The sequence below is a fragment of the Stigmatopora nigra genome, chromosome 1 (assembly GCF_051989575.1).
Source record: "Stigmatopora nigra isolate UIUO_SnigA chromosome 1, RoL_Snig_1.1, whole genome shotgun sequence".
Lineage (NCBI taxonomy): Eukaryota > Metazoa > Chordata > Actinopteri > Syngnathiformes > Syngnathidae > Stigmatopora > Stigmatopora nigra.
In genome coordinates, this window is record NC_135508.1 from 11,220,898 (window position 1) to 11,248,857 (window position 27,960).

A 27,960-nucleotide genomic window follows, 5' to 3' on the forward strand; every position below is an offset into this window, starting at 1 on the left:
CAGCAATATTTTCACTTCTAAAGTGGTGGGTGGCGACCAGCTATAGAATGCCAACACAACAACATGCAAGCACATGGGCTATTTCACTCCATTAGAAAATGTGTAATGGCTTTTTGAAAAGTAAATGATGTCGTGATATTAACCGATGAGCTGCAAGTGTAGCAAAGTACAAGCAGTGCATGCCACTTTGAACTGTAGCAGTGCGTCTTGGTCTTGGTTTAAAGCTTATTATCTCTTTGAGGAATTCGTGTTAATGGAATGGAAATCATTTAATTAATATTAACTTGCGCCTAACCACAATGTATTGTATTTTGCTGAGCATATGTATTGTGTCTGCAACCAATTTACAGATTTTGCCGTAGAAGTTCAGCGAGTAAATCGGTTTAGGCTCCAAAACATCATTGTCTGGATTTTTAAATGTGATATACTATACTTTAAATCGTTGTCTTCACATATTCAAGTAGTCAATACGTGTGATAATAAGTCAAGGTCTGATTAATTCAGTTCAATCCAAAAATGTATTGGCCTTTTAAATTTAAAATTGAATACACTTGCGAGTTCCACCATGTACAGTGGTGTTTGTAAGTTTGCGTTACCTGGCAGAATTAGTTGAGATCTCAGAAGGAAACATAGAAATTGCAGTGAAATTTAACAATAAATCAAATAAGGACATTTCTTTGTGTTCTTAAGAATGGAGGAAAAAAATACAATTACAATTTCAAATGATGTATACATGTTTAACGCAGAGGATGTATTGAGGTTAGGTGATTTGAAATATATACTGTATAATAATGGCTATTATGTTTTATTTTGCAATTTTTTAATAGTACAATAATATATAACACATTTTCATTTAGTTTCTGTGATTTAAAAATTAGCTGGCCACTAAATCACGGTATACTCGTAGCTAGCTGAGATAGAAGAGGTTCAGAAAATGAATGAATATATAATACTTTCCAATTGATGCTGCCTCTTTATAATAAAAAATGTAGTGTATTTTATATGTTTACATGCACACCTTTTCAGTCTGAAAGGCTTTCTCTATTCGTGTTTAAACTGGCAAAAATGTCAAGAACTCACTGAAATGGAAAGAGTCCACATTTAAACAATGATGATGCAGGTTGGTCTCTTCACTTATTTGACAGGTGCTCCCAAAAATATGTTAAGCACAGTGTACAGAGTAGCACTGTCTTCTTCCATCAACCGTGCTGGCTCATAGGTCACCCAAACACCAACTGCTTTGACAAATATCCATGGCACTCTTAAAAATATTTGGTTTCAAAGGAAGAAAAAAAAGAGGAAATTAAATAACCTCTGGTCATGAAAACAAACTGCGTGCGGAAAAACGGATGGCTTTTATTAAAGGATTGACTATGCTTTGAGATAATCAGAATCTACTTGTGTGATGTCCATGAAAACTTTTGAATGCTAATAGCTCGACAAGCAGGGCGCACGACGAGACGTAGGAGAGGGGGGGGGGGGGGGGGGGGGTCTTTGAATGCGGCGACGTCCTTCAGATGGTTGCTGGCTGCACGCCGCTCTTTGTTGAAATTAGCAGAACTTGGCAGCGATCAACATCCTCAAATAGCGACATCTCTAATGTTCTGTGTTCTTTGCAGCCCTTGAAATTAAGACAACAAAAAAGGAGACATGCAGGAGGGACTCTAGTGATATGTGTGAGGAAAGAAAATATATGAAAGTAAAGAGCTTAAAATACAAAACTGGGCTGCCTTTGGAAGAATTGCTGTCACGTCTGACCTTTTAACTTTTTTTTTTTTGCAAAACACCGCTCAATGTGACAGACAAGCATTGGTGAGAAGCTTAGAAAAAAATTCGGATACGCTTAGTAAAAGGATACTGGATATAAAGGAAGACTAGACAGCAGTGAAAATTGAAGAAAATATTGAGGTTGGGAGTTCAAATCTTAGTTTTCTTACATTCCAAAAAGGTGCATATACATGTTTATAGTTAAAAATCTCACAATCAGCACATGTTAAATTTAAAGATGTTGTCCGATTCAATCTTAAAGAGGGCAGGAGGGCAAACTAAATGTTATTCCTTGGCTAATTTGCAATCTGCATATTAACATGCTAGGTTTAAAATGTAGATATGCCATTAAGTATGCTGTGATTAAACATTGGTTGGCCTACAGGTCAAGCCCAGCCACAGTTTGCAAGCAAAAGTGTAGCCTCCGTTTCTTCTCATCTCCGTCTTGAATTGTTAATAGTGTTCTATCAGTTAATGCAGCTTGACTAAAATCCTAATGAGATCTAATTTTAATATCTGTGCCTAGCAAGGCTGATCACTTGTATGCCACGGTATCATAGCACCATTTTATGATGCTAAATTGGACTTGCTTGCTGGTTAAATCAAGAGCATCTCTTGCAATTTTGCTTTTGAGCAAATCCATTTAGTTTGATGTCCGTTTTGTCACATTTGAAGAGTAAACACAGAAAATGCAATATGTCGTACTATTCATTACCCGTCAAAATAATTGTATACGGTGGTACAGTGTTCCCTCGGTTATCGTGGTTAATGGGGACCGGGACCACACGCTATAATTGAATTTCCGCGAAGTAGGGATGCCCCTTCAAAAATGCTTAATTTGAATTTAATTTTTAATTTTTTTTTTTTTTTTTTTTTACCCCCCTGTATACAGTACACCATATAGAATACGGGTAGAGAGAGTGAAATTCATGTTATAACACAAAAAAAAAACTGTAAAATATGTTGTCTCAATGTAATATTTGTATTTTTTTTTCCAAAAAAAAACCGCAAAGCTCTGAATCCACGATGGCTGAACCGCGAAGTAGCGAGGGAACACTGTACTGTGCTGGAATGTTGAAGATCTGCTTATTCAATATTTAGATTTAAGCATGATTATAAAATGTGTAAAATTATACACTATGTACTGTTCTTGGTCCTTGGACTGTTTTGATGAAAGCATACAATCATAGATTTCAGTGCAATCCTTTGTGAGAAGTCCAAAAGTAGAAGAATGTGTGATTGAAATGCTATTGTTCATGAGGCTAAAACATAGGCCAGGAAAGAGATTTTTAAATGAGCCATTTTCCACTTTCCCTCCTCTCAGCTCAGAGTTAAGAGAGCAGCTGATGTTTTAATCATTTCTCAGGTCCTCATTGTGATGTACCGCCACCCCTGCGTTATCTAATTGTCTCTGGCCAGGCTGATCGGCCTCCGTCTGGAATGGTAAATGAACTTGTGATGAGGACGCCATAAAGTGAAGCGTGTCTGTTTGGTGTTTTTGTCTGCATATTAAGATGAGGAAATTGAGATGTGTGTGTTGGCATTGCCTCGTTCTGCCAGTAAAATTAAAAGCTTGCTCTCATCACACAGCAAATGCTTCTGCTTGAAATTATCACATCCATTTTTTTGCTGTAATGACAAACCAACCTACTAAATACAAATTATTAAATTTTCCCCAAATGGAGGAATTCCCAAATCCTCAAATTCATGCGACCAAAGCACCCTAAATTTCATTTTCTTTCCAGTGATCCTGATTGAATGCAAGCCTACTTTTACAAAGTCAGCCGTAGCAAGTCCAAGGTCAAATGTTGCAGTTCATAATAGTTGTCCTTATGGGTAAAGTGGTAGACTATATTTTTTTTCTTTCTTTGCTACTTCCCACACGCAAATGGCAAGAAATGGCCTTATTAGTGGAGCACTAGGTAACCTCATGGACATACAGCAAATATGGCCCGACGCTGGGAGGTTTTAGTCGTCAGTCTGATTCATCGGTTACCTTTTCCTGTCCTCTCAGTAGGTGGCCTTGTCAGTCCCCGTTATCATGTGCATTTGATTTGGCTTTTGGAAAGACCCACCATAAAAAGAAAGCATGGCTAAAGCAAAAGAACCTGCATCCCTATGCTTCCCAATGCCCACAGGCTAAAACCTATTGCCCTACTCCCTCCTCATCTCCCATTTTTTTATGACAACTCTACCCCGTTGCCTTTTTGAAATTTCATTGCCTGGCTTGAAGGCGGAAAGTTAAGAAAAAAAGCTATAAGTCTATTGTACTCTCATCACAATTCCAACCCCTTGCCAATTGAGAGTTGTGAGATTTGTTCCCGGGAGACTGGCAGTGGGGAGTGGGACTAGAAGAGTCCTTTTTGTGGTTTACAAATGCTGGAACCTATCCCAGCTAAGTAAGGGCACCAGGCGGGCAACACCCTGAATCGGTGGCCAGCCAATCGCAGGGCGCAACCAATTATAGCTAGGGGCAATTTAGACTGTTCAACCAGCCAACCCTGCATGTTTTTAGAATATAGGAGGAAACCAGAGTACCAAGAGAAAACCCATGTAAACCCAGAGAGAACATGCAAACTCCATAGAGTCAGGACCCTAACCCTGGAATCGAACCCTCGAACAGTGTCATGCTGATGCGCTAACCACTCGTCCTAATTTTATTTCATTGAATAATGTGATGTCAATTGACATAAAACAAGTTCAAGTGGACTACGACTGTCTGGTTTGCTCCCTACACACCTTCTTCCGTCTGTTGTTAATTAATTATTGTCATTGAGTTAATGCCTTCTTGGAACTTCTTGGAACATTTTCTTCCTCTTGGGTAACTTAGGTGACTTATGTGAACACTTGGACAGTTTTGCCTCCTATGTACACAATATGAAATTGGATAGGAAGACAGTGAAGTATTGGTATAATATGCTAATATTTCTTTCAATGCTATCCTGGCAGCACAGTTCTGGATATAGTACAGTTTTTGAAGATTATAAAGGGGGTGTTGCATTATGTCCACCTAAAAAAAGACAAAAGGCGATTCAGTATCAGCATGAGATGGGGGGGGGGGGGGGGGTATGATTATATTTGTAAGATGGATCAATGCAATTTTACAGAGTTGATGGACATGTATGTGGACGGAGGGGATGGGGGGGGGTGGTCTTAACCTCACTCACTGTGCCGATGAGAAACTGGGAGAGACAGATCACTAGACGTGTGACGGACAGGAGATACTTCAGATCACTCAGCACAGATTTAAAGTAACAGAGAGACACATTTGGGTATCAAAAAATATATATAACTGTAAAAAGACTGAAAAAAAACCCAGGAGAAATTTCCTGTTATTTTAATAACTTATGTATCTTAATTATATCAGCAAGAGTCACTCTTAATAATGAATGCATTATTGATCTCCACCAAAACTCCCACACCATGCTAGAAACAACAGATGTTAAAGTTAATCCAGCCAATATGCTGAGAAAAACGATGTTTTTTTTTTGATATTTCAAACATTAATTTATGAACAAAATAATAAGATAATATTCAACACATTAAAGACCCCTTTTCTCCCTTATAATATTTTGAGTAAAGTTGCTATCCAAATTCTTACCACCCCTTCCAAAGTTGCAACGTTATTGTTTAAGAGAAAAATGCATTGCAACATTCTAAACCGTCATTTATTGATTATTTGGGGCTTTCAACTAATACACCGTAGTAACGTTAACTAATTAAATGTTAAACTTGAGAAAGAAAAAAAAAATCCGTTGTCATTTATTCACAAATGCTGCTCTCTAGTGGTGGTAGAAAGAATAGCATGTAGCATATTTACATTCTCATTTCTCCATCCTTGCAGTGGTTTTCTGCGAGTAGGAAAGACGACTCCGGCCATTCAGTAATGTTATAGTTTGACCAACAGAAGGCAGCAGAGTTTGCTTTTCTTTTTCTGCTTTTCTGCTTTATTAGTGCTTGGAGACAATTCAACAACCCTGAGACAACCCTAGATACTAAATTAACAAATTTTAATTGAGAAAAGTTTTAAATTTAATTTGAATTGGGACAGCAAAAATGCGTTACTACTGCAAGTGTTGGTGCTAAACTAAATATACATAAGTATTTAGCTATGTGTTGATTGCAATCTTTTTAAAGGCAGAAGGGCTTCACTTATTTCTAATTCACTTTCCAATGTTTTGGTTTTCAACAGTAGTTGATAAATGGTGTTTTGAATCACGTTGTCCAAATTCAACGAATTAAAATCAAACATCTAATATGCTTGTAAAATGATAAAATTAATAAAATGATGCAGTAGTTTTTAATAAGTGAAAACAAACATTTATTTGTTTCCATATTTTCTCTATGATTGAGCAAATTTCTGAACATGAAAACATTTTTTAAAAAGGCAGTTCTGAGCCCACCTGCTTCAAAACAAGAACTTGGTCATTAATTTTGAATGGCATTGGGATAAATATGGCCAAGCAACTTGAGGGAAAATTGTTCAGTATGCTTGTCTCTTTGTTTTTCCACGTTTGGAGTACACGGCAGTTTCCATGGCAACAGAGGCTGCCATACTCAAATCTGTAGCGATGGCAAAACAAAGGGTCAAGATGAGACAGATAGGCGGGTGGCGGAGGGGCGCGGGGGGTGTTGTTATGAAGGCATTTTCATCATCATGGCATTGACTACCTAATTGGACCTTAGTTAAACAATAGCAATACCTTGAAATGTCTTTTAGTATATAAAACCACTTTATTCATTTTCACACACAGAGATTGCAAGTTGGCACGTGTACATATTCTGGCTAAAAATAGTATGTATAATGACCCAAGAGCCCTTTAATTGGCTGGCCACCAATTCAGGTTTTTTTTTTTTAATGACAATGAAAACAAAATTCTAGTGGATTGTTTTTATCACAAAATATATGCTTTGCATCACTGCATAACTTATACTGACAGATTTTCATTCAAAATACTAAAGCACGAGTCATTTAATAATAATAATTTGGACCGATTACAGAATTATTTACACTTGAAATAACCTTTTAGAGTAGTTTTCAACACAACATAGTATAAATCATTATGATAAAACCCACCAAAGTAATTTTTCTTACTTCTGTTTTTAGTGTGTATATTCCGGGAGAAATTAAAGTGCAAAATAATACAGAGGTAAGTGTACTCAACTTTGTCTTTGTTTATTGTTTTTTATTTTCTTTGAATTAATCTCTTGGCTTCGACTTTACATTTTCAAGCCTTAGGGAAGTGTGGGAGCAAACTGCAAAATTAATCTTATCTGGCTCAAAAGTGCTTGAAATGGACAAGCGGGTCATCGGTGACGATCTGTAGGTTGTACTTGCCAGACCTTTTGAGCTGTCATGGTGACAGTGACAAGACAAAGCAGCTACTTATGCAGAAGTTCCTTGCCTACTAAGCTGAACAGCATTGCTCTCAAAAGATACCAAGAGCCTACATACACCTAGGTGTGAATGAGGTCACTCTTGATACATTTTCCTGACTTCTAGCCACTAAACATTTCTGCACAAAGTACTCCAACATGAAAGCAAGTCATGTCATCTTTTTTAATTTTTTTATAAATAGGAACTAGGAAAATAAATGCCAAATTGTTCATGGAGCTATTATGCTGTGATTCAAACCAAGAAAATTCCTGCGCAGTCCAAGCATTGGCCTTGGCTTGCTTCACGTGATCAACACCAGATGATCTGATCTGACCTTGATCCGCAGCCATTTTATTCTCAAGATCATGATAATTTAACACGGTGCAACATTAAAAACAAATTTACCAATATGGAACTGTCTAAATTTCAATGTAATTGTTCAAAACTCATACAAAAAAAAAAAGAAACATGTCAACCAGTCTCCCTATTCTGCTACCGGTTGTTTCATAGTGAACATGCTGTCTGCTCATTTTTGTGTCCGTCACTCCGACCAGTTGTAATTGACAAATTCAGGGTGTCCAGTCCATGTTTTGCTTTAGTAGGGGATGTCATAAAAAAATATTAATATTTTTCTGTCACTCGTGAATTTGCTAGATGTATTCCATGTGTGTATATGCATCAATCCTATGAAAACCGGACTTAAAAAAGAGAAGTCGGCCTTCTATCAGCTCTTCTTCATATCCTATATTCAGCCTGTCGTAGCACTTGTTTTTCCATAGAGTGGAAAAAACATCAATGATGACAGATTTAAAAAAATAATAATAATAATTATTGGCTGGGTGGAGAATCATGTAATCGCGGTAACTTCTCATCAATTCTCATCTTTACAGACTCAAAGTCCCTGCAATGTTATAAATGTGTGTGTGTATGGGGGGTTGATTTAATAAATAATTCTTTAGGTATTATCTGTCAAGCACACCAAATAATATGTAGCTAATGTGAATATTCTTGATCAATTTGTATCCACAGAAAATGTCCAGTGGAATTTTTAAAGAAAAATCCTTGCAGAAGACACGCCCACCCTGCGTCTGTCAGCACTTTTTCCCCCCTCAAAGCACTCCACCATCCTTCCTCCCTTTCCTTCCCAGCCACCCAAGCAGCATCCATCCCCAATAGCATCCAGCCTCCCCCCACATCCCCCGCCCGCTTCTCTCCTGCCACACGTCTTCCTCGCAAACAATGCGGTGCGGCCCCGTGGCTGCGTGTGTACTCCGGCGTCGACACAAAAGATCATTTTGGAAATGAGGAGCGACTGCTTTGATTTTTCCACGCAAACAGGCAGGAGCATCAAGCGTGCGTCATGGCTGGGATTTTTTGACCATCATGACTGACTGGTGACAAAAGAAAGCCGTTTTTTTGGAAGGAGAGAGAATCATGCCGGTCCGGAGGGGTCACGTGGCGCCACAGAACACATTTCTGGGGGTCATAATTCGCAAATTTGAGGGACAGAGTAAGTACTCTTAATTAAGACTTCTTGCATTAAGATGCAAAATTGGATTTACATAAAAAACAAAAGCCTGTTTGTGCTATTTGATTTTCTTGTCCTTTTTAAACTCTACTGCACAAGCCAAAATTATTTTTTTTATGTTGCTTGTATTGCCTAGAAAGAAAACATGCTAGCTATTAACAGTGTATTTTTCAAAATGGAAAAAATATTCTGTGGTTTAGGGCTGCAAAATAGGTAATCCTGTCATAAACATATCAATGTCCCGAAAAGTTGTTGTTCTATGTGATGGTAGCCTTGTATGAAATGCAAAAGGTACTGTTTATAGAATTCCTCATATTACCAATGTAATCATTATCATAATCCTCGTCTCATATCCCCACATGGCTGGTTCAGCCAACCATTTATATACATATATTAATTATTGTTTCTAAATAGGCTATATGGTGGGAATGTGGTTAGCCTCAGAGTTGCGATATTGAAGGTTCAACCTCTGGGGAAACCTTCCAACATTCCCTTGTGGAGTTTGAATGTTCACCCTAGGCCTGCATGGGTTTTCTCTGAGTATTCCAGATGTTGAACCAAATAAAAACTATTAAATTGATACCGTTACATCTAACAGTGTTGTAATAACGACCAATTCATCTTTTTTTTGTTGCCAGACAAGAAATTCATTATCGCCAATGCTTGCGTGCAAAATTGCGCCATCATCTACTGCAACGATGGATTCTGCCAGATGACCGGTTTCTCTAGGCCCGATGTCATGCAAAAGTCGTGCACCTGCGACTTCTTGCACGGACATTTCACCAGTCGGTACGCCATCACCCAAGTGGCCCAAGCCCTACTGGGCTCGGAGGAACGTAAAGTAGAGATCATGTACCAACGGAAGGATGGTAAGTGGCCCATGTTAACTTAGTCTCTAACTCTTTAAGTACATTGCTTTGTTTGTTTGTTTGTGTATATACCATTTGCTACTCAGAAAGCCACTTTTCTTTTTTCCTCTTTTGTTTTTATCATATAACCAATGTATGCATTGTCTATTCTTCCTTTTTAGATAGCACTTAATACTCTGAGCAAAACCTTATCATGTCATTCAAGACATGAATTAGTTTCACTGGATTGCTTTTACATTCCAGCGTTATTGAAATGACCTGAGTTTGAAGTGACAGAGTCACTTTTTCAGGAATCATTTGTTGGCATGTTTCTATATGACAGGTAGGTTATTTTAAACTCAATTATCTGTAGGAAAGCGACACGGTTCCCGTGAGGAACGTATCCCATCCTGCCACCCTACAAATGCTACTGGCTTCCCTCTCGGGTCTTGTCATTCGCCCCTTAATGAGCTGCTCACTGTGTAGCTAGGCATCATCCATCCTGGAGTGAGTAAGGACTACCAAAGAGAGATTGATTTCATCCCCCACCCGTACAGATTTTATCATTTATTCATAGTACATTGTATCATGTTTCATGATTAAAGTTAGGAGAATCACTCTTCCTAGCAGTGCCCTAGTTGAGCTAATAGCTTTAGTTGGAATTTCTTTTCAATTTATTTATGCCTTTAATAAGGAACATTTTAAAGTTTAATTTTGTAAGAACCTATCTACGCATTCACTCTTTGAAAATCCACAATTGTTCTATTGTAGCATGAAAAAAGACCCATTAGGCCCCGTTGAGACCGAGAACAAAAGTGACATCTTTTATGCTTTTATTGTTGATGTCAAAGCAGTGTTTTTTTCATGTAATTTTCAAAAGAAAAAAAATTGTGGAGATTAAAAGATGATTTTCTTCAGAGCTTGATTGTTTACTCTAAACTGTAACATTAGAACTAGTCATTCATTCATTTATTTTCCATGCTGGTGGTGCTGTAGCCTATCCCATCTAACTAGATGGGATACACCCTGAATTGGTTGCCAAATCACAGGGCACGCTTTACTAAAATCAGATAACAATACATAGTATACATTTTAGTAGACAAAATCAGCTATATCCGACACAACCACCAGCACAACACACACACACACACAGTCAATGGGAAGTAGTTGAAGGTACAAGACCCCATCTTCTGCAGTATTGCCTGTCTCCTGCCAACGAGAACACTTCATAACTCCTCTATATCTAAGGAATGTTAAGCATGTGCTACATATAAGTCCAGTATCATTGAGGATTAGCTCTTTGGTGCATTATCGCTCAACACATGCGGTTGCAATGCAACATGATCAAAACACATGTATACAATACGCCTTGTTCATTAAAATTTTGATTACGGCATTACCATCAAATGATGTCAAAATGTGTAGACTGTCATTGACAAATTTGATGTGAAAAGACGGCAGGAATCTTAACTTAATGGGGATCCATCAAATTGACCATTTGAAGACCTTTACAGCTGTTTTTTTGTTTCAAATTGTTTGTTAAATTACCTTTTGGGTGATGCACCACACTTGATTATTTTGTCTTCTGAGGTTTATAGACCACTTTAACAATTCTATCTTCTTTTTTTGTGGATGGGAAAAAGAAAATGACAATCTTCTAGTTGCAAACTAAAAATGACTTATTAATATACCCTCCATATCTTGGTGACAGTGATGTAAACTTGGGGCCATAACCTTGCTTAGCTCATCAGAATCAAGGCTCCTTAATGCATAAATCAATTCATCGGTGAAGTATTAAGACATTAAAAATGTATAATTCTTAAATTGAGAGCTGGACTAACCTATCATTAGGGAATGTTCTTTATTATCTTGGCCATTTACATTGTCGATTATTAAAAAAGGTATCAAAACTATGATGGACACATGGAATAATGTACTTAACAAAAAGGTTCAAGAAGTTAAAAACGTGTTTTATATTCTAGTTTTCTAACCACCATTTTTTATGATTACTTTTTTGCACACTCTCACACTGAGCTTCAGGAGATAGTCGATAAAATGGTTGTCGCTTCAAAGGTATACCTTATCAAAGGGGAATTTCTTGCAAGGTTTGGAGCATCATATTTTTTGGGGCCGCCAGATTGCTAAGAGTCGATTCATAAATTGAGGCAGAGTGAGCTATAAATAACCTCCTGGCGACAGTAGACGAGCCTGGTTTGGCTGTGAAGATCTTATTTACGTGTCCATTTTTAAACTAGATAGGAAGCAGAAATCTTTCCAAGCTTTAAAAGCCATAAATAAAAATATGGAAAAAAACATTGCCAGAAATTAAATATGAAAGGTTCTCACTTTTTCCAATGAAATACTTTTTCTTTTTGGAGGTCAAAGAATGACAAACCAGCAAACCTATGTACTTTATTTGACCTTTAAAAAAAAAAATGAAATACACAGTGTATAGAATTAAATCCACGAGGTATATTGAAGAGAGATTTTGCTTATCTTTCAACTTACAACACACATGGATGGAGGAATCTCTTAAAAGTCCAATATTTGTAATTGTAGTAGTAACACGTGATGAATTGTGGTTTAAATGGCAGTTATTTCATTCTTTTTTGTTTAGGTTCAAAGTTCTTCTGCGCCACACACATCATCCCGATGAAGAATGAAGAGGGTGTGGTTATGATGTTCATTCTTAACTTTGATAACGTTCTGGATGTGGGCAGCAGTGACTCACTGGAGAAGCTATACCACGCCTACCCGTCCAAAGCCGACCAACGTAAGTGAAAACATAGACTATCCGCTCAGAAATGGTCTAGCGAAATAAGATGATTTTGCAACAACATAATGATATTTCATGCAAATGTAGTTTGCCATCCATTGAGATGGCAAGAACTTGGATTAGTTCATTCTCATGAGGATTCTGAAATTGCTTCCTTCAGTTCCTGTTTGGCAGTAGATAGCCACTTACCCTTGTAGATCTTTCATTAAGAGCACCGTCTCCTCAATCGAATTAAGGTCTGAGGCTGATGACGATTGATCGCAAATTTGCAGCCACGGCTTCAACGGCATTTTGTATTGTGTGAGTTGGAATGTTGTCTAGCCTGGAAAACATTTCTCCATTGCAGATGACACAATTTTACGCATAAGTTTGTAATTATTTTTGGTCATTCTTACCCACTGTTTTGCATTAACCCTAGGATGTTAATTTGGTCTATTTCTCTAGGTAAAAGGCGGTTCTTCCATTTCCGTTTGCCCGTTTTATCACTTTTGGGCATTAACAAGCAGTCGCTGCCTCAGGAAGACCCTGACGTGACAGTGGAGTCTCCTTGCCACAGCATTGAGTCCGTGGCAATGTGCGACGAAAACCCAGCCAATGCCCCTGAAATCTGGAATCCCTCGAACCCCAATGACAACAACACCCTCATCACCCCAAGCTTCTGCTCCACACCCGTGTCTTGTCCATTGGATCACACGTCACCCAAAGCTCCTTGGGACAGATTACACCAAGCCGATGCTGCGACCCAGAGCCAGGTGGACACAGTGATTGTTTCTCCATGCATCCCAGGCCTCACTCCAACTGCATCCAGGGAGAGTGTATGTAGTATCCGAAGAGCCTCTTCTCTCTACAACATGGATGGTTTTAGATCCAACTCCAAAATGGACTTCAGGGATCCACACGCCAGTGAAGGTGAGGTTCTCTCCACTAACCATGCAATGACTTAAATGGTAATTTAACACCATTTTTTGTGCTATTACAAGTCAAACTACGGCACTCTGATTTAACATACTATGACGAGCATTACTATTTATTGATTTTGCGATGGTTGGAACAGAATCAGCCAGTTTTGGATTCAAACATGTCACCAATGTTCCCTCTAATTTTTCGTGTAAAACATGCTGTAAAACATGAAAAATATTAGAGTGGACAGAGCTACTGCCACTGGCTGCCGCGTAAACTGCGCCATCATGGGGTAAGGGGTAAAAAAAACTCATTCTGTCTGTATACGGGCCTTGTGATTAACTTACAATCATTCCACATTATACTGCTTTTCGCTCGATGCGAGCTGGGCTACGGCGCCAATTCCCGTCACCTTTATCAAGATATATTATACAGAGAGAGGGTTTCAATGAAGTTCTCGCTACTCCTCTCAGCTCATGTCTCTCTCAATCAGTTCTTTACTCGCTTTTGGGATCCTGAAATGCGTTTGGTTGGTTGCTCTCTGGTAAATTGAATAAAAACAGTCGCACTTTAAATCCAAGTTGTCAACCTCGGATTTTGAGAGGGTGAAGAAACTGAGACGGTAATCTGCTTTTTTTGGTCTCATAGATTTGCTACACAAAAGTAGGGAAGTTAAGACCTGCTTAAAAGGATTTACAATTCGAGTCGATTTACCATTTTAAAGCCTTGAATTGAGAAGGTCAGCAGTGAAATTACCATCGGGACACCACATACTTTGAATTGAGAAAGCCAGCAGTGAACTCACTAGTGATACACTAGGTACTTTAATCCTTTAAAGCCCAAACCACAAAATAAATGACAGCAAATTCTTCAAGCTTTGCCTTGAATTAACGGTAGAAAGATGCTGAACATGGAGACACCCGGAGGAAAGGAGGAAGAACAGAAAGGAAATGCATGGATGCAATTACACAAGTCAAGTAGTTAACTGGAGATTTCAGTGGAATTTGTGGGAAAGAATAATTTACTGCAACAACCTCGCTGTTACAACCATTTAAATCATTCTGAGATGTCACTTGACTTTACAGATGGCCATAAAATAATCAGCAAAAGACAGTAAAAGTAATGAATATTATTTAGGAGAGCCGTTAGGGTAAATTCATGTCATATCCAATTTTCCAAAATTGGAAAACAAAAGGGTTCTTTGTCTCACTTTACCTATTCTTGTTCCTCAACGCCTTCTCTGATATTATTTCCGTCATCAAAGAAAATAGTAGCAATATCAAAGGTACCAAAGGGAAGCTTCTTGCATTTCCAATGAATTATTTCTGACACATTTGTTGCTTAACACGGATCAAGTGCACAATTAAAGCAAGCTTGCTACACAAGAGGCGCTGAATGGAAATCATTGATTACATCACGTTTGAAAAAAATGAATGAGATTTGGTCACATTGTCATGATGATGATGAGGATGATGATAATGGGGCATACACACCTCACCAGTATAGACCGAAATGGAAAAAAAATCCTCATCAAATGTAATGTAACCAGACTGGCAACCAAAAATAAAGATAATTCTTTGGCTGATAATGACATATAAACAATGCCAATCTACTTATTTGGACCACATTACCTCATTTTAAGGTTTATAGCGAATTAAAGGGATATACTGTAAATAATTACGTATTTTTAGATGGTAATAATATGATACTGGGCAATTAAGGTTACTTTTTTCCCCCTTTACCTCTAGTTCCCAGCACCTGGATGCCTAGTGGTATGGCTTAAACTGGTTCCCTTGAAGTGCATGTGTCCTCACGTGGCTTGAAGCTGTACATGCATATTTCATCCTCAGCTGTCTGTTCCGTTGCCCTCAATCACTGTATTGTATGGACTTGTCAGGGTCAGGGAGCGGGTGGGTGGACCATGTGACTCGTCTCTGTCTGCCGGTGTTCACTTCTAGTTATTCATGTCAGTGTGTGACGCCCTTTTTAAAAAAAAATGCAGGTGAAGTCCTGAATATATTAGCCACGTGTAAACACTGCGATTCCTTGATTTACAAGTGTTATTCATTCCAACACCATTATTGCTTATTTAATCAATATTTGTTGCTCTCAAAAATCAGAGAATTAGATTTTTAATACCTTAGATGAAAAACAATAATAGGTTGTATTAAAACATATTGTAAAAACATAGCAAGAGTGCGGAGGAAGCGAGTTTGGCTGTTCGGCCATTTTCTACTGTAAACAGATGGTCGAAACTGCATGCGTTTCTTTTAACACGTCTCCTTTTGTTGTTTTTCACTTGCGATGTGGCTAATTTCAATCTCGCTCGTGATTAAATCTGCAAAGAAACAACGGCCAAGTGACTATTTGTAATTGTAAAAATGGCAATTGGGGCACTTGAAACTCAAGGTACCCATGTTTACTCAAGATTTGGATGCGTATGTTGTGTAAATGTCAGTGCTGTGACAAAAATATACAGTATGCTCCATCTGTATTGACATGTGATGAAACAAACACCATGCTTCACTGCATATGTATTAAATTCATATGTATATGAACACAAGACTGCCTTATAACATCCTTTTTCATTTTTTCAGGTCCTCTCATCCAGATAAAATCAAGTATGCTCTGCTCTACCTCTGACTCCAACCTAAGCAAGTACAGCACAATCAACAAGATTCCCCTCATCACGCTTAACTTCTCGGAGGCCAACATTGAAAAGAAATGTCCCTCACCCCCTTTGTCTGAGAAAACCGTTATTGCTTCTAAGGTCAAAGACCGCACGCACAATGTCACGGACAAAGTCACACAGGTAAGATGTTGGAAAAAAAACACACATGAGTGTAACATAGCCCACTACAGGCTGAAGCACTAGCTAAATTGTAACCAACAGTAACATTAGGTCCGATTAAGTGGCAATTTGGTACAAGTAAAAATACATAAACTCTATACAGTAACTATTGGCAAGGGATAGTGACTCCCCGATTAAGTGGTCAGCCCCCTCTTTTCACACATGCCTTAACAGCTGTGTCATCAGAGTATTTCTGGACATGGCATGCCGTAAGCCTATAGCTATGGTCAATTGTGTACAGTGTGAAGAAAAAGGGAGACAATATTGTCCTCTGTGGCATCCTAGTTTTGCACATAAGGTCTTGTGAGACATCTACCCCACACTACAGCCTGTCATTTAGATGTCTACTTGATAAAAGTAGGATTCCCTACCATCTATTCCATCTTCTCTGTTCAACTCCGAGGCTGGATGCGTGTCAACAGCCATTGTAAAATAAAATCAACCTCATATATATGAAGTTGCATGCACAAATGAACAAAACAAGAATCCAATGCAACTCTACTATGAGAAAGAACTTTCTTTTTTGGTTTTTATGGTCAAGCATGGTCATAATCATCTTTCACCCCATCCAGGTTCTTTCCCTTGGTGCTGACGTGCTGCCCGAATACAAACTCCAGTCCCAACGCATGGACCAGTGCACTATTCTTCACTACAGTCCCTTCAAAGCTGTGTGGGACTGGCTCATTCTGCTCTTGGTCATCTACACGGCCATTTTCACCCCTTACTCTGCAGCTTTCCTCCTTAACGACATCGAGGAGCAGAAGAGACGAGAGTGCGGCTACTCTTGCTCGCCGCTTAATGTGGTGGACTTGATGGTGGACATCATGTTCATCGTAGACATTCTCATAAACTTTCGGACCACCTATGTCAACATCAATGAGGAGGTTGTGAGCCACCCTGGCAAGATAGCCATTCACTACTTTAAAGGTTGGTTCCTCATAGACATGGTTGCCGCCATCCCTTTTGACCTGCTCATCTTTGGATCGGGATCTGATGAGGTGAGCTGCTAAGTTCATTCGTATTTCAATATGTGTATCGCATTTGACAATGACATCACGTATTTGCACTACTACAAACAGACAATTACATGTCATGTCACCACGGCAAAGTTAGTGTGAAAACCGAGTATAAATGGAGGAACACCATAGTTTTTTATTTATTTTTTCTTTTTATTCTCCATCAGTGTTATTGTGAGTGTGATAGGCTATGTCTATATTGCTTGCGACTGACTGGCAACCAGTTCAGGGTGTACTTGGCCTCCAGCTCATAGTTACTTCAGGTTTCAGCAAGAATAATATTACCACTGATGTATTCAGGAATGGCAAATATTAAATGCTGTGACCGTGACATTTTGATTCACGAGTCAATGTGATCGTTTACAGGTAAATTGTAAATGCATCACGGCTAAATTGAAAATGGTTGCAAGTAATGTAGTAAATCAAATGTGCTCATTTGGCTTTTGACCCCAGCTAACAGTTTCATGTTGGATAGCTTTTCATTTGGCGGGTTGGTTCATGGCCAGGCCCAACCAAGGCCTGGTCAAGTTGTAAAAAGAGACATTTAATGATGCCGAGAGGCGCATTGCGTCCGGGTCAAATGGGCAACTTCAAGTGCGTGAAGAAGAGAGATGGCTATTTTTTACCTCCTACAAATAGAAATGCATGTTTTACTGCTTTAAAATCAAATGTTTGTTGCTTAGTGCTGAAACTGGGTTTATTTTTGAATCCACTGTAGTAATGGCTGCTAGAGTTGCTTAGAAACCATTTTGCAATCTTTTTTCGGCACTGATAATCACGTGGCAAACTTTTCTAACCCATTCTAGATCATTTAGTCGATGATGGGGTACCTGTTTTTATAATGCATTTCTCAAACCTTTCTATCAGTAATGCTTAAGTGAAACTATCTTTACAGTCATGATTTTTCCTTACAACAATGCAAATGTTTTCTCTTTTCCATGCACATAGTCGTGAGGGTTTCCGTAAAAATGTCAATTACGTTTGTATATTGACATATCTGTAACATAATATTATACAAGTTGTAGATCGACTGGACAATGATCAATTTTTTCACTGTCCTTGTTTTGCATTGCAGACCACCACCCTAATTGGTCTTTTAAAGACAGCCCGCCTTCTGCGCCTGGTACGCGTTGCACGCAAGCTGGACCGTTACTCGGAGTACGGCGCCGCCGTGCTTATGCTGCTAATGTGTATTTTTGCACTCATCGCTCATTGGCTGGCCTGCATCTGGTATGCCATCGGCAATGTAGAGAAACCTTACTTGGAGCACAAGATTGGCTGGTTGGACAACCTGGGTCTCTCCATAGGTGACTCACTTGTTAGTTATATTTCAAGAAACCTTTAACATTTCATAAATGCTATCATTTTCCACTCTAGGGAAAAAATATAACTACAGTGACCCCAGCTCAGGTCCGTCTATCAAAGACAAGTATGTCACCGCACTGTACTTCACCTTTAGTAGTCTGACCAGTGTGGGCTTTGGCAACGTCTCCCCCAATACCAACTCTGAGAAGATTTTTTCTATTTGTGTCATGCTCATTGGATGTGAGTGACTTTCATGGCAAAAATATGTTTTTGTTTCTTTCTGAAATGCTGTCCAAAACCTTTACTTGACTTGGCTTTGTGTTTTTTTCTTAGCCTTGATGTATGCCAGCATCTTTGGGAACGTTTCCGCTATCATCCAGAGGTTGTATTCCAGTACGGCCCGCTATCACCTGCAGATGCTTCGCGTCAAAGAATTCATCCGCTTCCATCAGATTCCAAACCCGCTTAGGCAGCGACTTGAGGAGTATTTTCAGCATGCCTGGACATACACTAACGGCATCGACATGAACATGGTATGAGGGAAGCGCTTTAGTTTTACTGTGGCATGCAATTTACACCTATAGGCTCTTGGTTGTAGTAAGATACCTGATCTTGTCTTTATATTGAGGGTGAATGTTTTCTGACATCTAGTCTTGGCTGTTCTTGGCTGTTACTCAAAGTCATATAGGGTAGAAATACATCTTACCCACGTCAATTGATAAAGTATCATTTCAGCATTTTTCTAAGCAGTGTCGGACATCCTTATGTAGAAAATTTAATTTGGGTGAGTTTCCATGGGGAAATGTTATAACCAATTATGTTTATGAGGGATCGTTTCAAAAAATAAGTGCTGTGTAAAGCACACAGTGGACAGTGACGTTAAAAGTTGTGTTTGATTTCTACTCCGTGTCTCACATGCAGTCTCTGGTCAGTATGTAAATCCAGGCTAGAGCTGGGCACTAACACCTTTTATTCCAAGAAAGTTGATTAGAAAAGATAATAATACCCTGGGTTTCATTTTAACATCTGTTTAATGAACTGCATTCCAAAAAGTCAATGTTGAAAGCAATATTGTTGATAGTAGTTTGTCTTTTTCATGTCTGCCTCATGCCAAATGGAATGATTGGACCACTCTGGTAAGAGCAGGAGGTACATGTGTACAGTTTATTAATGCTGCTATTGTTGATATTATGTTCCAGAGAGTGACTCAAGTTTCAAGTTTTCTTTTTAAACATCTTTATTAGCATGATTCTGACATGAATCCCAACTAGTAAAATAGTTTGATAAGGTAATTAGGTTATATGGCTCAATTCACTATTCTAACAAATAGCAAGGCCACACAAAAACACAAGCAAAAGTCAGTCAACAAATATTTCAACAAATGGTGGAAAAACAATAACAAACTAAATATTAGGCCATATCAGTCATCTCAAATAAACACATCAACGTGTTTAAACACACCCAATACAATAAAATATAGCTGACATTTGCAGTTAAATATTTTCAAGTTGTTAATGAAATTAGATTTGATTAAACGTACGTAGAAAATTCACTTTGCTTTGTTGTTTTCAACAAAGAATAAATGAACATGTGGATATTGTCACAAGAACACTCGGAATTTTCGCACATCTTTGCAGAGAACGTAAAAAAAAATAATAATACAGCAAATACTACATTAGCTCTGAACACAAATGTGTGTTTTTAGGTCCTAAAGGGTTTTCCAGAGTGCCTACAGGCAGATATCTGCCTTCACCTCAACAAGAGCCTCCTGCATGGCTGCAAGGCATTCTGCGGCGCTAGTAAAGGTTGCCTCCGGGCCCTGGCCATGAGGTTCAAGACCACACACGCACCCCCTGGAGACACACTGGTTCACAGCGGGGACGTGATCAGCATGCTATATTTTGTCACCCGTGGCTCCATCGAGATCCTCAAAGAAGATGTTGTTGTTGCTATATTAGGTAGGTCTCAAACTATTATAAGGCGTGTGACAAAATAGCTCATCGGTGATCCGTGTCCTCTGCAGGCAAGAACGATATCTTTGGCGAAATGATGGACCTGTACGCCAAACCAGGAAAATCGTGCGCTGATGTGCGGGTGCTGAGCTACTGCGACCTGCACACTATCCAAAGAGAGGAGCTCTTGGAGGTTCTGGACATGTATCCAGAATTTGCTGACCATTTCCTCGCCAACTTGGAGCTGACTTTTGACCTCGGTGATGAAAATGAAAAGGTAGAAAATAGATCCAAATTAATGTAAAAAAAAAAAAAACTGGAGAAGAATTGGCTAATCTGTAACAATTGCTACAGGCAAAGAATGAATTTATTGCATACTGGAATTAATAACAGTTCATCCCATCCCAACTGGAGTTATCATTCAAAAATGTTTCCTTTATTTTATGAGTCAGAATATGGCAATACATTCGATTTCTCTGCTCTTTTATCAGATGCCCTCCCAAGAATACACCGATTCCAATATGGATGCTAGAGTTGGTCGAAGGAGAGAGTCAGGGATAAGGAAATGTTCCAATGGTTGGTAGTCATAATGAGTTTCCATCAATGGCAGCAAATTACTCAATGAACTCTTTATTTTAAATACATCTTGGTCATTCCTAGAATTGCTAATATCTACATTTTCTTTCATCAAGGGACTCATCAAAATGAATTCAGCACGCCACAAGGGGATGAAGACAAAGAGGAGGAGGTAGTTGAAGAGACAAACAAAAGCGATGTGGAAGAGACACCGAAGCCTTGGTCCTCCAGCACGCTGGGCTACCCGGTGGTAAAAGACCAACGCTTTGGCATTGACCCCAGCAGTTGTGAAGATGACAACCATGCAAAAGGTTAGAATGGTTTCTCAAATTTGACTTGCAAAGACCTGTTCATCAATCATTGCTAATGAGTCGTACTTACACAAAGATAACGAAAGTTTCGTAGACTTGTTAAAAGTGTTCAGAACAACTTGTTTCCAACAGAGCTCCTCAAAAATGACTGGACTTATGCTGGTTGTCACATGGAGGAAAAGCAATCGTCCTTGTTCCAGGCAACTGCAGGTGGTCAGAATGAAACTAATATGACGGACATCAGCTACGTGGAAGTGGAGCAAAGGCTCGACAGGCTGCAACAGCACCTTGACAGGTGCGAGAAGGAAATGAATGTCTTAAAAGGGCCCGCTGGGATATGATGTGATTATCCCAGCACAGAAATATCCAGTTTGATGTCATTTCATCACGCCCACAGGCTGGAATCGCAGATGACGGGAAGCATACAGGCCATCCTCCAGCTCCTCCAGAGGCCATCTACAGCGTTCCCACCTGCCTACAGTACCATACAGCCCAGCGAATCAGAGGCTGACCATCGGGTTGCAGCCGGACTCGACCAACCAGACGACTCCCAGAGTCGCTCGTTCGAAACCTCCATCTCTGGTAAGACAACACTAGGGATTCTCAAACAGCTTTCCAGGACCCCTTGCAAGGAGACTTTTTGAATATCTAAAGCTCTTTTTTTTTAAATCAATATGTAAAAATTCACTTTCAAATGTAAAATAGGAATCGGCACCATCCGTAGTGCCTTAATAATGTTGTTAAACATACTTTTAGTGGTAATATTCCCCCCTAAAAATGAAATAATACCAATGAAGCAGCTGTAGGATAGTTTGTAAAATTTATTGGCAGTTTACTACATTCATTAAGACAACAATCACCTGTTTCTGAGCAATTAAAGTGGTAAGACCGAAGATGAGTTTAGAGGCAGTGGTCTCAAACCGGTTCCACATAAGTCCGCAGTGGGTCCTGGTTTTTGTTCCAACCGATCCAGTGCCGACATTTTAACCAATCAGGTGTCTTTAAAATAAGTAGCACCTGACTCTAATTAACTAATTGCACTTGCAAAAGGTATCCTTGTTGGGTTGGAATGAAAACCTGTACCCACTGTGGCCCTTTGAGGACCGGTTTGAGACCACTGGAATGAGTCTAGTATGGTAATTATTTCTGGTTCAATGAAACCAAATCTCAAAGATATGCTTTGATAACAAAATTACATTGTTTAACTGACCAAAAACAAAAAAAACTTGCACTCCCAAATCTCATTGGAATTGAGTTATCCCCAAACCAACCCACCACCGACCATAATAGCCATGTTCAATAGAGAATTATGAAGCTAAGTTGAAGTTACTTACATGAATTCAATTCTAATTGATTCTCTTTTTCAGACCTGTTGCCCCAAAGAGATTGCACTCCACACAGAGACTGTGCCAGGTGTGACCACAGCTGTACTCACGCTGAGATTCCCACTGGGAAGCGTTCACAGTGTTGAACGATACCAGCGTTCCCCGAGGCCGTCTTTCGATAACAGTCCCAGCTGCTCGCCACCGTTGGGACTCCCTTGAACCTTTTCTGACCTGCAATTTCCTTAGTAGTTCCCCTCGCCAACACCCTTGAGATGTCCAAGGACATTTTCTGCACTTTGACTCAGGGTCGAAGAAATAGAATATGCAAAGGAAGGTACGTTATTTTACACGATATCTCTTCCCAGTTGTAATTTCAATATCTCCAATACATATATACAGCAGTATTTATTTTAGAGCCGCAGATATTGATGACATATTTCATATCATGGACGGATTTGATGAGTAATTTAACGCTTGATCACTTAATCAGATAGGTGGCACTTTCTGCAGTTACCGTCGCAATTTAATAACAGTAATACACAATACTAAAATATAAACGTTGTTTGATTTAAACTGTCAATTAGTCACATATAATCTTTGAAATAGAATTCACCAGTTTTTTTTAAACAAAGAATGTAGCACCAATAAAAAAATAACAACTCGGTGTAAAAAAAAAAATGTTGTGGAACCCAATACTGCCACCTACTGTACACACGATTGACGGCAGATTAGAAGCAACAATTAGGTGCTTGCTGCCACCTTCTGTACAAGAATGGGCACCACCCATTTCCTTAAGCACATTAAAAAAAACCCAATAGTCGGCAAAAATAGTAGATAATCAAACTTATTTTAATTTAACTCTCGATTTTTATGGATTAGTTGTTCCAGCCTTAATTTATATACTATAGAATGCACATGTACAGTATAATTACAGTCGACTGTAAATGTATTTGAAATACAACATTGGTAGTTATATAAGATATGCATGTTTTTTTTTTTAATTTTACTTTATTCTTATGAAGAGCGTATTTTTTGCTGTACCAAGTGAAGTCCAAATTGCTTTTCTATTTGTCTTCCTCACAAAGAATATCGGCTGAAATTCTTTATTGGGCATAACCACTTTTTATGTGCACAAAAGTTGAAACTTGCCAAGGAATTCCTTGTATATATTTCAGTGTGCCTACTTTATACCATATTGCCACAACAGACGTCCATTTCCAGTACAACCTTAAGTCTCATAACAAAAGACTAATGAGAGCAAGAATGTTGACCTGCTTTGTTAATGGTCACTGAACACGCTTTAGGATTATTATCACATCTATAAATCACTTACAGCCTGTCCTTTTTTGACACACTTTCTTTATGTTAAAGCAACAAGCCAAAGGTTCAAGTAAGTTTGTAATTGAAGATTAAACTCCTGACAAAATGTTCGGTATGATCAATTTCAGGTGAAAGCTTCTCTCTAAACCCCTCTGGTCTTAAGACCCTAAACGTTTTTATCGATTGGAGATTTTGCCGGCAAAATTGTATTGCCTCCCCATTTCCTGGTATTTAGTTTACGCCGTTTTATCACACAACCAATTGTGTATGCGTAAAAAAATTATTTCCTTAAGGGGAAGACAAAAAAAAACCCATCAAAGAAATGTTTGCTTTTTCTCCTCATTCCCTACTGCTAACAGAAAAGTGTATGAGATTATATGGGCATTTCTGCTTGTTGTGAAATTAATGGACACCTTTTGTAGTACAAGGTTACTCATGGATGTGCAAATTATTGCACATCTAAAAAAAAAGCTGTATTGATAATATAAATAGCACATTTTTTCATTTAGTGCTGGTCACGTTTAACTGATTGACTGCCATTGAGAGGGATAGACATCCAACCCAATTGAACTGGGAATTCTTGAAGTGTCTCCTATTGTCAAATTTATAACACAACAGAAGGGATTTAAAATTATATATATAAAAAACGTGATTGGAAGTCTATCATCATCGATGGCACTGATAAAAGTTGATGAAATGCATTATTTTGTTGTTTGCCAGCATGATATGCAATCCAATATTTTTCACATCTTATCTGAATGTTTGTGTTTAATGAAATTGAGCAAAATGTACAAGTACTCTTGAAAGATGCACAATTGTAAAAAAGTTAATAAACACAATGCATACATGATTCATAGAACTGTGATTAACAAAATAGAATCTCTTCTACAACATTGGTTAGATATTTAAATCTCTGGATATATATATATACACAGAGTGTGATGCAGGTTATAAAGATATTTTTAAATGACGAATTTGTAATAAGACAAATTGGTTGATACTTTCAGTTGATAATAAATGGCTATGACAGGGTAATAAGGCCAAAGAATGGGGGGTAAAATAGAACTAAGAGGTTAAAGGCATATTATTTGATTTTTTTTCTAGTACTATTAGTACAACTGTTCACGTAATAGTACTACGACTTGAATCTCATACTCCAGTACTTCTCTTTAAAATGGCACAGGTGTCTAAGAATCTTTTTTTTTCAAACCATAGATAACCCTTGGCTTAACACGTTTTTAAAATGTTACTATATGTGCACACCCAGATATAAGCAAATACATTCTTACAGTTATAGCAAGCTACACAGGCAACACGCTTACGCTTTGTTAATTCATCCAGAAGACTGACTGGCCATGATTTGTTTTGCTGGAAAGGGATCGGTCTGACAGAAATCCCTGATTGGCTCACCACAGTAAATTGGCCTCGTTACTCTGCCCACCAACCAGCAAGGATCAAATAGCCATTGTGCAGAGAATAAACTACAAAAAAAGAAAATGGACAATTTTAGAAATAATGACTAGGCATAATTTGGATGCTCGTTAAAATTCACTGAAAATTCTAAAAAGTAAAAACAAATGATCAACCTATATTTAGATATATGAATTTAAAAGTATATATATTTGCATATATATATAAAATAAATACATTTAAAGTTAATTTATTTAAATGTATTCCTGTCCCTGCTGCTAACAAAAATTGCAGTAACATTGTATAAACTTCAGGCTGAATTTTTTTCATAAGTTGAGAACCCTGCAGATGATAAGCCATGACCAAAGCAGTCCCTAAGAGAACCAAATTGAACAATGAAAACCAAAAGGGTTGAAACCTAATTGAACAACCAAAACAGTGACTTACATCATCATAAGCAAAGAGGACAGAACCTTGCTGCCTGGTATCTCTTCTCCTAAAATGATCTGCAATGGGAATGAATACAAATACATTTAGTTTAACATCTAATTTGTTTTACCACTACAAATGCCTCATTGCCATGTGAGATCGGTACCTGTAAGCGCACGGAGCTTGACACAGCAGGCCACGTAGTCGTCAAAGTAAATGCGCCCGCCTTTATTGTAGCGCTTGATGATGGCGTTCAGAGCCTGAGGACTGATTCGGTATCCTAGTAACCGTAACAGGAAAAAAAATTGACATTGGCACCAAGATTTAGGAATAAAATCACTTCTGTGACAGAGCTTGTTTCTTAAATAAATATCAAATCAAGTTTTGTCATTGAAATTAGTTAAATTTCCATGATATTTCTATTTTTTCTCTCTGCTGTGTATAGTAACCTAGATCCGATCTTGAATTATCTTAAGTCGCTCACCCATTGAGCTGATTGCCTGGGTCATCTCATGTGGTTCAACAGTACCACTCCTGTCCCGGTCAAACATTGTGAAGTTCTGCTTCCAGCCATTCAATGCCACAAACAGCTCCTTGAACTCATTAAAGCCCATCTTACCTGTAAAGTCCCTCTGGTGATGGATTTAGTCAAAGTGCAACAGTTTGATAATGTAGATTTACATCCCTTGATTACCCAAAGTGACAATGTAAAGGATACGTCGAGCATGGCGATCATGATTCTGCATGTCTCCAAGCTAAATGCTGCGACATAAAATCAAATAACAATATATTAAAAACCACCCTAGATTTGCATGGCTCAAAAAAGCAAGGCCACATACGGCTGTACGTTCCAGTGAATCCAGCTTGAGTTAAACACCTCTGCAACTCCACTGCATCAACCTCGCCATCCTGTACACAATCGATCCATTCTAATTGTACTTACGCCTGTTGATTAGTGATACACTTTGGCAAAGTGATAAATATACCTGTCCGGCAATGGCCGTGAAGAAACCCCACGCTGGGTCATTGACAGCAGAGCCTGCATTACCATATGCTGGATATCCTCCCCCATAAGCAGGGAAACTAGCACCCTGGGGCATTGGGCCGCCCATTTGGCCCCCCATTTGGCCCCCCATCGGGCCTGCCATTGGTCCACTCATGTGATTGTGCATCATTGGTCTTCCAGGCATTCCTTGGGGTGGCATCGGACTACCATACTGAAAAAGAGAAAAACAGTTTTTAAAAGGGACAATATAATGGAAATCGGTATTAACATTGCAGTAACGCTTTCAACTACTTTCTCGGTCATTGTGAAATACATTACAGCTAAGTATAACAACTGCTAATTTCAATATTACAAAGCATACAAGTAATCTTTTTCTGTTTTTAATTTTGGAAAGGGGTACCTGCGAATTCCGGTTCGATCGCGTAAAGAGAGCGCCAAATAAGGACATGCTCTCGCGATTCCGCCGTCAAATCACGTTTCGCAGTGTGCGTCGGGCAAAAAAAAACTGCGTAAAGTTACGACAAGTCTATAAAATTGCCAGACTTGATAAAACAGCAGTATCTTTTTTCATTTTGTTGCTAATTACAGTTATTCGTTCACAAATCAACTTTTGTTTTAGTCATTTAGTTTAATACTACAGTTTACCGAGTGCTATTTTTTTCAACCAGGAAATCGTTTATATGGTTTACGCAGACATATTTGTCATCTTGTTATGCGTGACATGAACTCAAAATACCAAAAAAAACAAAAATGTTTGGGCAAAGACAAAAGCAAAACCAGAAAAAAATACTGGCGAACGAACCACCCATTGAAATGCTGTTTTAAAATAATAAAAAATGAGAGCATTAACTGTACTCACACCACCATATCCCGGGTAAGCCATAGTTGTGGGTTAAGAACAATATTAGCACGAATGGAAAACTGTGGGAATAACGCGAGTAAGGCGAAGTTTCTTCTTCCGGTAACTCGGAGCCAGTAGCGAAGGCTCAGTGAAAATGGGTGGGTGAGATAAGATTTAGACCGGCACCCTGTTTAACGCCAATTTGTACGTTAAATCCGTTTCCATGTTGAATGTGGCAAAGTCGAAACAACTGTCCTGCAAACGTTCTTTCTGCTTTCTTTCTCTCCCGTTCCAAATCAAATAATTTTCAAATATTATTATAGTTTCAAATAATAGGATATTGATTCTGATTATTAGATGGTGATTTCCAAAATCGGGACCAAAGCATTAACCATCGAGCGTGGTGTTAAAAACTATGATTT

General features: G+C 38.6%; 2 protein-coding genes across 3 annotated transcripts; one reads left to right on the forward strand and one right to left on the reverse strand.

Moving 5' to 3' along the window:
* Positions 1–8,282: 8,282 nt before the first annotated feature.
* Positions 8,283–24,702, forward strand: LOC144195725 (voltage-gated inwardly rectifying potassium channel KCNH7-like). 2 transcript variants are annotated; one of them, XM_077715547.1, is made up of 16 exons: positions 8,283–8,654; positions 9,311–9,541; positions 12,138–12,293; positions 12,741–13,205; positions 15,794–16,008; positions 16,620–17,045; positions 18,139–18,370; positions 18,441–18,608; positions 18,702–18,901; positions 20,074–20,326; positions 20,392–20,597; positions 20,812–20,896; positions 21,013–21,207; positions 21,340–21,502; positions 21,605–21,789; positions 22,575–24,702. In XM_077715547.1, exons 1-16 carry the CDS (start codon positions 8,579–8,581, stop codon positions 22,676–22,678), a joined length of 3,360 nt encoding a protein of 1,119 aa, XP_077571673.1. In that variant the 5' UTR covers positions 8,283–8,578; the 3' UTR covers positions 22,679–24,702. The 2 variants fall into 2 exon arrangements, with proteins under 2 accessions (XP_077571673.1, XP_077571667.1); XM_077715541.1 differs by lacking the exons at positions 8,283–8,654; positions 9,311–9,541; positions 12,138–12,293 and having other exon boundaries at positions 12,747–13,205; positions 20,083–20,326.
* LOC144195739 (sorcin-like) lies at positions 24,603–27,725 on the reverse strand. Its single transcript, XM_077715557.1, has 8 exons — positions 27,557–27,725; positions 26,678–26,908; positions 26,531–26,600; positions 26,410–26,453; positions 26,176–26,323; positions 25,858–25,971; positions 25,710–25,768; positions 24,603–25,333 (listed from the first exon to the last, which is right to left on the reverse strand). Exons 1-8 carry the CDS (start codon positions 27,578–27,580, stop codon positions 25,307–25,309), a joined length of 717 nt encoding a protein of 238 aa, XP_077571683.1. The 5' UTR covers positions 27,581–27,725; the 3' UTR covers positions 24,603–25,306.
* Between the last annotated feature and the right edge of the window lie 235 nt (positions 27,726–27,960).